The 11,922-nt window shown below is 33.2% G+C and overlaps 1 protein-coding gene across 2 annotated transcripts; it reads right to left on the bottom strand.

Moving 5' to 3' along the window:
• Positions 1–3,546: 3,546 nt before the first annotated feature.
• On the bottom strand, positions 3,547–6,789 carry LOC143533622 (zinc finger A20 and AN1 domain-containing stress-associated protein 4-like). Of its 2 annotated transcripts, none has more exons than XM_077028339.1 (2): positions 6,784–6,789; positions 3,547–4,370 (listed from the first exon to the last, which is right to left on the bottom strand). In XM_077028339.1, the coding sequence occupies exon 2, from the start codon at positions 4,368–4,370 to the stop codon at positions 3,858–3,860; it is 513 nt and encodes a 170-aa protein (XP_076884454.1). In that variant the 5' UTR covers positions 6,784–6,789; the 3' UTR covers positions 3,547–3,857. The 2 variants fall into 2 exon arrangements, with proteins under 2 accessions (XP_076884454.1, XP_076884453.1); XM_077028338.1 differs by lacking the exon at positions 6,784–6,789 and adding an exon at positions 4,439–4,484.
• Positions 6,790–11,922: the final 5,133 nt, after the last annotated feature.

Genomic DNA, 11,922 nt, shown 5'->3' with positions numbered 1-11,922 from the left:
TATATATGAAAATTTTCAGTTTTTTTGTGTTGTGTTATATTTATTTTTTATGAACAATTTTTTTTATGAAATGGGAATATGAGATGTGAACTTGTTTTGTCATAAATTCAGGCAGAAATTCAAATCTATCAAAAAATAAAATTAACTGTGGGTTGCTGATGCAGTGATGCTACAAGGTTTTTTCATTAATTAATTTGACTATAAAATCTTAAAAAGCAAGAGAGAAGAAGATGTGATAATTTGTTTCTCATTTCTCAAGAAGTTTAGTTTTGGAAAATAATTGCAAATAATTATATATATATTAAAAACCATTTTTTCACGTACTCACTGAAACAACTATTCATCAACTTTGAATATTAACCACACGTTTCTAACTTTTTTTTTATTTTGCTTCACTTGGTGAATATGAACCGCACATTTCTAACTTTTTTTTTCGTATTTTGCTTCACTTGGTATGTATAGAGTTTTTTGTGCTTTAGAGAGGTTTAATATCTAAGCTTGCCTGTGATATTTGTTCCATATATTAAACATGTTGCTAATTACATTATCATAAAGTTTGTACTTTAACATGCAACTCTTTAAAGATCTCTAAGCTTTTCAAAAGTTATAAACATATAAAATTTTCTTACTTCTGATATTCACTAGATGTGTTTGGTGTCAAAACTTTTGTAAATAGTCTATTTTAATGATATCAAACGATTATAATTGTGTAGTTTTGTTATATATTTGAATCATGTGTCACGAACTATAAGACAAAGCGTATGTCCACCATTAGTTTAACTCGCTAGCATGCCCGCGCGCCGCAACGCGCGGGTACAAAAACTTGTTAAATGTTAAAACCCAACCCAGCCCAATTACCCATCATCATCTATATTAATCGATCACAAACCCTAAAAAACTAACATATTGACTTATAAGTTAATCCAAATTTTTTTTTTAAAACTCCTTAAAAAGTCTCTAAGTCCTTTTCAAGTTATCACAAAAAAGGTCTTTTCAACTTAAATAAGGAATCCCAAACACACCTTAAAATCCTCATCTTGGTTCTTGGGATTTAGCATCGTAGCATGACGGGCATACTCAATAATCCCAATTCCAGTCGCACTTGCAATCGCAAGATGAATAAGAACAAACACTATATTATGTTGTGCTTTTTTTTACTCGTTGGTACTTGTTCTATTATAGTATATGTGTGCTCATGTTCGTTTTCTATTGACTAATATTGTGTTTTTGGTGAAAACGGGAAGCACAGAACACCATTTCCGCATGGATACATGAGTGGAGACACGCCGTATTTGAAGTGGGTGAGAAGATCTCGTCGAACAAGCATGTAAGGACAATATTATATATCAACGTCATGATCAACATGTTAAAGCCTAATTAATTTATTATTTGGTTTGGCTACAGAATTCTGTGTTTAAGCGCAAGGTGAAGCTTAGCAGCAACGACGAGGCCTTTTGCACTCTCAAAAGAAGAGATTTTGAAGATCTTACGTCTTGTTATTTGCTCACCGTGGTTACTTATTCAGACCACGCTTACTCAATGGAATGAGTATCATATATCATTCTATTGTAAAATGCGCTCTTACTTGGGTGTTGATTATAAGCATTTGGATGCTGATACTAATTAGTTTTCAGCAAATTACAACTTTACCATGGTTATTTTCTTTCTTTTTTTCTATGAAAAATGGGGATTCACAATGTCCTATGATACATATATTTGTGGCAGTGAAAAAAAAACTCTATTTAAATGTCACATAATTTTCGAGATGCTTGATGATTTTGTTAAGGATTATATATACAACCCGCTAGTTATTATATACGACTAATTGTTTAAAATGGGCAGGTTGGACTGTTGGATCGTGTTGTCAAACAGGGCCAAACAGGTTCTAGTCGAAATGGGTTGTATTGAATACTAGCATAATACAATTCGAAATCTTTTTAAAAAGAAAAGAATTAACAGCGGAGATTTTATTTAAAAGAAAAACTTCGACAAGAAGCGAAACCAAATACGAGTAAGTAAAAACATTTATAAATACGAGGAAACAAAAGCAAAATGAAGAAAAGTTGATAACCAAATGAATTTTTCCCTTGTTTTAGGGATTTTCTGAATCCTCATTAATCATTTACTAACGTAATCAAAATTATATTTGAATGATGGGAAGATCCTTTTGGATGGCTAAAATCATTTACTTGAATGAAACTAGATCTCATGGAATCGTAATAAATATTTAACAAATCACTCTTTATCGATGTATCAAACCAAGAATTGCAAAGATGAAAAGTAGATAATTTTTTTTGTGTCTAATCTTTCATAGATTAGAATGAAAAGGACCAAGTATTTTATGTTTAATCATTCATTAATTTGCATGCTATTAATGGACCAGGTCTATTTCATGAAATGGAACTAAACGTTAAGACCGTTTAATCTTTCATAGACTAGAACCAAGCACATGAGGCATTTGATAACCAAACAAGAGAACTTAGTCACTTACTTTCGCTTTGTAAAATGGTACACAGGTACGGAAGGTGTAAGGTGTGTATGAAGAGATATAGACCAATGAAAAAGTGTAGTCTTTTATCCTTTTTTTGAACGACCAACAAAAATAATAGAAAACGCTAGCAAGCCGCTAGGCACCAAATACAAACCAAACGATATGAAACCAAACAACCACCATAGCCAACCCCACATTACAATATTTACACGCAAAATCTAGATCAACCTTCTGATGAAGCCCGCATTTCTTTGCTCTCTTTTTTATCCAAAGATAGCCCAACATTTTTATTTCTTCCAACAAGGTTGACACTTGACGGTACCCCGGAATGGTCCAACTCGTTTCTTTTTCTCCACAAACACCAAGTCGAGGTTAAACAAATAGCATGGAGAATCTTTGCTTTCTCCTTCGGGAGAGGAGAACTTGTGAACATCCATAGCATCTGCAAAATTGAAGATAAATAACGAAGATAACTTACATCATTGAGCAATTACACTCCGCATAGTTTGGGCGAACCCACACGAAGCAAATAACACTGGAATGTTCCTCTTCTTCAATGCATCATACGTATTGTGAAACCATATTGTTACACGAATGAATCTATCAATGTATTAGGGTGTCCAGGAGGTGCAAACCGAAGCTACCGACGTCAACCCTAACGGTGCTCAGGACAGCCTAAGAGATTCTATTAACAATACAACTTGGCTACTTTTATATAAATCCTTCGACCTTTGTTCACCTACCCATTTTTCATTTCTAGTCCCATTTGATATCCCGTACGTAAAACATAATCTCATGTACCAAGTAAATGTACCTCTAATGCATCTTACCTCCTTAGGAAACTCTTTTATCAGAATATCTTAACTATCCCTATTAAAATCATTTCTAAATAAGTCATTTTTCCATGGATATTATTGCCCCTTACACCCCTCAGAAACTAAAGTGGCATGAGGCAAATGAGGTTCTAAAACAAATATTATGGTAACTTTTAACGTGATTTTAAATGTTAAATTTCAGTTTACTACCATTAGATATATCTAAGATAATGAGACTAATAGTGCGAACAAATTACAGATTTAACACAGCAAGATCCATCCATGCATGCAATACACTTTTAAGACAAACAAACAAACACAACGACAACGCAACCGAACCAAATCAAACCAAACCAACCCTACCAATCAGCAAGTAGAATAAGTATGTCCATAACACGAGCAAAGTGCCCCGTCTTCATTTCTAATTCGGATTTCCAAACAGACAGGACACCTAAATTGGCAACTTCACAAAGCAGATGATATAAAAACCTTTTTTGAGTAATAGTAGTAACCATTTTCATACTTTCACTACCTTTGACCAGACCCCTTCATCATATCTTATCAAGCTTTTCAGCTTTCACCACCGGGTTCGCCTTCGCAATTGCATCACGACCCGCACCTCTGTAGTCGAACGGGCACTCATGTTTGTCAGAGTAACGATGAGCAGAGCAGAAAAGATTACCACATTTGCAGTTGAAGCCTGTTAAACCAACCCGTTTGCGGCAGGTGGAGCATCTGCTGGGGCCCACCTTCACCTCAGGAACTTGGGATGATGAGTCAGCAGAACATGCTTGAGCTGGGACCACATTCAACTCCACTGGCGCTGCTGATTGAGTAGCGGCGGGTTTGATGACCTCTGCAGCCACCTCATCCTTACCTGAACCACTGCCGTTGATGATGTCATCAATAGATGAAGCTGCAAGTTTGGCGTTTTCTTGTTTGAGTATCATCTCTCGGTGGCATTTGGAGCACATGTTCATGGTGGCTGCACTCCCAAAAAAACCGCAGTTGTTGATGCATAGGATGGGGCCTTCGGGAGCCGCGGTCTCTTTGGTAGATTCCATCTGTCAATTTTTTATGTACAATATTAAGTTAGCATAAAACTAAAAATAATTATCATGGATCTTTTTACCATGTTAACAGCCTATTTGAGAGGTGTTTGGATTGCGTTTTAAAAATAAAAAAGAATAACAAATAATAAAATGCTTATCTTACAAATTATGATAGCTTAATGACTTCAAAATGGAACAACCAAAAAGCAATCAGATTTGGATAAAATAACACATTGATCATACATTCGTACAACACTCAGAAAACAAAAAATAAAAGATTGTAACTATGGATTAGACATAACAACACTCAGAAAACAAAAAATAAAAGATTGTAACTATGGATTAGACATAACAACGTAGTGTGAAGATCATGTGGTGATTTATCTCAGAGAGTAATTTAGAGAACGAAAAACACAATTTGCAGACAGAAAGAAAAAGAAAATCATCATGGTCTAGCCATTTATTCATGACGAAGATACTTCTCAAAACATTGTACCAAAATCAGAAAAAAAAAATTCTTCTTGTTGGAGATCATTTGGTGATTAGATGAACGGTAGCAAGTAGTATGATGCAGCAGTTGAATGAAGATATGGATCGCGAAATTAATGGAGAGCAAATAAGGAATGTGTGTGTTTGTGCCTGTGTGCGCGTGTGCAAGCTTTGGCGCAGTGCGTGTATATGTACAAAAATAATAATAAAAAACAGTGAAGCGCGCAAACTCTTTCCATGTGTGTGTGTGTGTTTACATATATGCATGTGTATACAGTGAATTGATATACACACACATAAGTGGATAGAGTGCAAAGCCAAAGAGGAGAGAAAAAAAGGTAATAATATCTTGAGAGAAAGGTTCCATCAAGAATAGATACAAAAGTCTTTAAAAACGAGCCACCATAATCCCTTTATCAATCTTTAATTAGAAAGGAAGGTCAGATCATATTAAACCAAGTACAAGCATATATCAATCAAGTATATACTTAATCAGCAACTGATACAAATTAATCAAGGTAAAATTTTTCAAAATAAAATACAGTAAGTTAATACCTGCATGTTTAAAGTACGGTAAACAGCAAATTTTAAAAAGATTTCCATATCTGTTCACGGCTAGTTAAATATGTGTAGTTCTTGGTGCGCAATATTGGTAACGAGTATGATATATGCGAAATTTAAATTATTATAAATTGTGATAAAATGTTGGATATCATGCCCTTAATCTTACGTACCTCTTAAACAATTAATCAAACAGCTAGACAAACCCAACCCAATTATATTCAAATACAAATCAAACAACTTGATAATTATAACTAATTAGCCCAAACCAAACTTTATCAACTATGGGTAAACCAAGAGGCTGAAGATAAAGTTTGTTTTGGTTCTAATTAGCTAAACTTGTATTTGATGTATTAGGTTTATCTAGTTGTCTAATTATTAATAGAAGTACATAACATTCACGGCCTGATTTCCAACAGTTCGAAAACAAATTGCTTTTATTTACACTTTGCATACATCAGAGCATCAGACTCGCTCTCTATATCCCATCACGTACTACACATATTTAACTAGTCATGAGCAGATATGAAAAGTTGCAAACTTGCTCATTACCATATTAACAAGTACACATATTAGGTTCTATCGATCGTGTATCGAACAGAAACTTTTACACAAAAAATAACTCAAATAACGGAAAAGAAAGAAACTTTTACAAATTACACAATTGATATTTAAAGATTGACATGTTTGATAAGCGCATTGAAGCAATTTGCGTCAGAAAAAGACGGGAACGATTAAAAAATTCATCTAATTACCCTAAATATAGAATTTCATCGGTTTTAAATGCTTCAAAATTTTAATGAACCCTCAAACAGAGATATTATACGAATTCGCCGGTTTTAAACGCTTCAAAATTTTAACAAACCCTTAACAAAGATATAAAAATCATAAAGTTTCAAAATTTATCCACCTATATGATTCAAATTATACATCACAATTCAATTTCAATCTTCTAACACAAAAAACCCAAAAAAAACTGAATCAATCAAACAGCCAGAACAAAACCAATACAGCAGCAGATACGTAATTAGATACAAAGATAAAACCCTATATACTCATCAACATCATACAGATCGTACATATACTTCACATCAATCACAAATACATCTCAAAATCAGAATAATAGCCTACCAATTAAACAAAATTAAACCAAATCAAACGAAACCCTAATTATCACGAAACTGAATTCAAAACAATCTAATCTATATACCAAACATCAACAACCGATAATTACATCGATCTCAATTTCAATACGAACAGATACAAACAAAACGTAAACAGAATCACATCGATCTCGTTATCGAATTAATGTCACGAGACTATGAAAATTGAATCAATAACGATGAAATTAAAGGTATAAGGAGATGAATTGGACCTGTAATTGGATGGTGGTTTGAAAATTGGGGATGAATGAAGAAGTAATAATAATAATAATAACAATAATAATTGTGATCGATGAGTCGGTCGAGACCTATAAATATTTAAGACTTGGTTTCTTCTTGCCAACGAAACAAATTAAAACGCTTATTATTTATTTATTTATTTATTTATTTATTTATTTATTATTTTCTTCTTCTAACCACTACTTTTTTACGGTTTTGCCATTGGCTTCTTATCTTAAATATGATATTTTGTGAACTGTTTGAAATTTGAATAAAGGGATTTATTTATGGAAATATCTATGTGAGGATAACAAGAGTATACTTGAATTTCGGTTTGGTTTGGTTTGGTTTGGTTCGGTTTATAATATTCGATAGTATATTAGTAATAACTATATGAAAATGATTTGGTTTTTTGATGTTGGTTTTGACTATCGATTATACATACATAATAGTTTGGTCCACCGGACGACTTCATTTTGTCTTAATTAGGTATGTTTTAATAAGGGTGGATCTAGCCCTTCAGCTTGAGTTGTCTAGACCGTGTGAATAGGATTGGCCCAAAGGGTAGTCGTACCTCAATCGTCGCTAAGGGACTGTTATCGTGAAATTCTCTTAAAAAGCGTATATATAAAAGGAAATTTTATATCTACAACTATAACTTTTATATAGAGATGATTGATAAGCTTGTTTTGTATAGGCTTTTTTTATAACTCTAAAGTTCGCTCTCCATAATAGACCATTTTTTATGCTCTATTAGTAATCAAATCCGTAACACATTTGCGTGTAATTGAATATCAATTACAATTCAGTGTTAAGTTATACAATATGCATTCTTTTAATAGGTAAAGTTATAATTTTGTTTTATTGTTTGTGTTTTCTATGAAGATAATAGATAGCTTTCATAACGTAATTAATTGTTTCATATTATTTATCGTTTTTAACTAATATGTTGTTGCATATTCGTCCTCCTAAGTCATACCCAAATTTTATAGATACGCAACTATTTTAATGCATATTTGGGTTTTAATAGAAAAAAAAAAGATTTGAAAATTCTAACATACGGTATGAATTTTTGCAATTCGAAAAATATAAAAGAATCGGAACATAGTCACTACTTTGGTTGCCAAATTTAAGATAAAAGCAAGATATTCATTTCGAATTCTTTACTTCAATATATTGGATCAATCAGACTGAGTTACTTCGTTTTGTCTTTACTTCAAAATAGCTTACTAAATCGGGGTGTAGACGTTTCTTTCATGTTGTGCTCTTGTTATTCGATACATCTGGAGGCTATGGATCATCCTTTTTTATTCCTTTTTTTTAAGAATGCGAGGTGGCAATGAGATTTGATTAGGTGTGGCTAGATATTTAAGCCAAACAATCTTATCGGATGTCTCGAGTTTTGGTAAAGAAAAAAAAAAGGCAAATTGTTGAAGTTGTTATCATGGTAACTTGTTGGATGATTGAAGGAATGAGAATGAAAAAAAATTTTCTTCGAGGTTGAATAAGCGTGATTATATTTTAGATGATATAGTTAAATTTTCAATATTCTAGTACATATGATAAAGCTATAACACGTTCCATAAATTGGTTAAAAATGTGTTATTGGTGATGTCATGTTGGCTTGTTGTCCGCTTTAGCTCCTTATTAGTTGGGGGGTTTTATAAAATCTTAACGGTGTAAAAAAAAACTTCTGTCTTTTTGAATTGTAGATCTCTGTAACCCAAAACCAGATTAAACATAGGATTATAAAAAAAAGTTTAAAATTGAACAATCAGTTATTTGTGTTCTTCCACTTTTCGGTTCGGTTTTTCTATTATCATCTAGTTAAATGGTGTTCATACTCATCCCTAATATACGTGTGTAAATTGGTTATCTTGATGCAAATAATAGAATTACTAGTGATAAATGCAAAAATGACATCTCTAACTATTAAATCGGTTGAACCAAAATGGCATTGATCGGTTAGGATGAGAATATTGGCAAGCTTGATTTGCATAAACATCAAATCAACGTTACCAGCCACACGAACAATTTGTGGCTTGAGTATGTTGAATTCATTAATGACATAGTATTTAGTGGTGAACATGACGACATTATTTAGTTAGCTGATGAGGGACCATAAACCTAACCATGTAACGCAATCTAGGTAGTTGATGAGGGACCATGAACCCAACCATGTAGCGCAATCGCCATTTGAAAAGGGGCAATGTTTTAAAACACTACAAATATGTCTTTAGTTGTCTCGTATATGTTAGTAAACAAATGGTCTAACATCAGTTGAGGCATATGATGTTGCCTAAAGTTATTACCAACATGTGGTTCAAGTTAGTGGGATATTAGAGCAAGCTATCCTTTTATTAGCCTTTAAAACTTTGTGACACAATAACATGTCTCCAAGTTGCATATATTCATTTATTGTATTTGGTATGAATGAACTAAGATGAACAAACTTTCCAACTCCCCATGAATTATTTAGCATGTTTACAGCATGCTGATTCCAAAGGGGACATTACAACATGTTTAACAAGTTTCATTCATGGTTGTCATGATCAACATTTCAATCGAAATTGTTTTCCGTAATTAACGTTGATTGCTTGGATTGTCCAACCCAAACCCGACCTATATATACTAATTTGTGTTAAAAATACCACTCTAATTAATATTGACTACTTGAAGTGTTCAACTCAAACATGACCTATATATATTTATACATGTAAAAAGCACCAACTCTAATCTACATACACCTAAAATCATGTAACCGTAATGGCCAAATTAACTCATTTATCTAGAAGTGTCAAACAGGTTGACGAGGTTGATAAATAGTAATTAAGTTATAAATGTGTCAACTGACCCAATGGGTGTAATAAATGGTTTAAACGGATTTGTGGATTGGTATGTAAGATCCTTCAAAAATTTCATAGTTGTTACATTGGTGTCACTAGCATCAAAGATAAATCCTGAGATTAACAAAAAAGTAAATAGTTCAAACATGATAATATTAATGGTGCAATAGCATTTAAGGGATTAAGGTTACTAAACCGGGTTATTAGGGACATATATATATATTTAGGTGTTAAAAGTCACTGAATCGGCTTGAATCAATCTGTTTGTTAATCACAATCGTATGCCTAAGAGATCGATGCCATCCACCTTGATTAACTTGGTGATAAATCATGATATCAACATTTGCAGTCTTTAACAACTTTGGTTTAGTTGATTTATGCTTGATTTCTTGGTTTTAATAGGCACTTGATCAAGTTTGTGATGAATCTTATTATCATAATATGGGGTCCCAAGAGCTTTTGACTTAAATGATTTATGCTTGAATCATTTGTTTCAAAAGACATTCGTACCGTACTTCCAGGTCAAAGTTGATCAAAGCGTGGGTCTTTATAAGCTTTATATGTAAGGAAATGAAAGAGAGACAAATTCCAGTTGCGAATAGTCCTTGCTTGGTTACACATGAGCAAAATCTCACATACCTAATGTGCACCCCTTATTTGGCTTACAAAAGCGTGTCTAATGGTCTTGCGCTTTAGACAACATAAGGTTCTATAATAGCTCGGCTACAATGAACATGTGTTCTAAAAAGAGATGATAATGAAGCAAGCATGCTAGACTTGCAACTTATCTTTAGAACACATGTCAATGGTGGTTAGAGAAAGTGGTAGGAGGCTAGGAGCTATACTGGAAAAGTTGTATCCTTAAGAGAAAGTGGGTCCCAGCATATCCCTAGTCAGGTCAAAGTCAAACCCCGAGCGAGGTCTTTTGAAACAACCAATGCAGTGACACTGGCACAGAATGTTAACACAAGTAGAATACTTCCAACGGATATACAGCAGTAACACCACAAGTCCACAACTATGAACATGATACAAGAAAACTCAAATGTTTCTCCAAACTAACAAGAAAGATGAAACCTATTTTATGAGATTTTAATGATGTTGAACTAAACTTATGTCGACAAGAAAAAGCATACGACACGCATAGATGACTAACAGTATGCACCTTGTGGTCTTTTGACCACATATAGGTGAGGTTAAAGAAGAAATAGTTACAGATTGATGATACTACACAGATTTATGTGCAGTGTGTGTGTGCAGGCCTGCAGGAAAATTTCTGTCCTTTTACTGTATATATTGTTAAGCATTTGCTAAGGTTAGTTTGTATCTAATTCTTTGAGGCTGCATTACATATAAACCTAGTATTGTATTGTGATTTGAGTTGATTGAATCTAGTGAATGCATACCATTATAAAACTTTCAGTTAAATTATACAGAAACAAGATAGCAGTGTATCAAATGGAATCAATAAATCAAACAGAACGATGAAATAGTGTCCTATGTTTCCAAAACCGGACAATATTCTTCAATAAAATGCAATCCAGAGTTGTTCAGTTAGTGCATAATTATCAATTTCATGTAAACAAAATCAATATAAAACTCAAACAACATTCATGAATAATTGTTTTCAAAACAATCAGGTTACAGATAACAGAAACCCGATTTCAATTCAAGAAGGAATATCAGTAAGTTCGTAATTTGACTTTTGACATTCAAGTAAACAATTTAAGCAACATGATTGCAGAAGAACATGTTGCACCTAGGATTGCAAACAAGCCAAGCTGCTCATGAGCTACTCGAGCTAGAATCAATAAAAAGCTCAAAACAAGCCGGACTTTTTCGAGCTCGAGCTCAGCTCGAGCCTTAAATAAAAGCTCGTTCAGTTATTGAGCCCGAACTATATCCTTGTGTTTATTTATTTATTTTTCTTTTTACTTCCATGTATTAAGTTTACACTGCACAACCGAGCTCGAGCCAAGCTTTGACTCGTTTAAGGTACAACACGAGCATGACCCGTGCTAAGGCTCGTTTAAGGTTTATCTCAAAATACAAATAAATAACTAAAAACGTATATCAATTAACTAATAAACAATAAACGAGCCGAAATTAATTAACATATAAAGCGAGCCAATCCCAAGCTCTCCTAAGTCAAAACAAGCCGAGAGCTTGAGCTCGACTCGTTTAAGCTATTTGATTAATCAGTTCTAAGTTTATGTCAAATTGTCAATACACAATAGGTCAATTATACGATATAATTTGGAAGACAAATCAGAAAATATATTCATC

The sequence above is a fragment of the Bidens hawaiensis genome, unplaced genomic scaffold (genome assembly GCF_021521415.1).
Source record: "Bidens hawaiensis isolate Kalapana, Puna unplaced genomic scaffold, B.hawaiensis_p1.1 tig00009824_1, whole genome shotgun sequence".
NCBI lineage: Eukaryota > Viridiplantae > Streptophyta > Magnoliopsida > Asterales > Asteraceae > Bidens > Bidens hawaiensis.
Note: the sequence above shows the minus strand (reverse complement) of the source record. Positions and strands in the feature narration are given on the sequence as shown.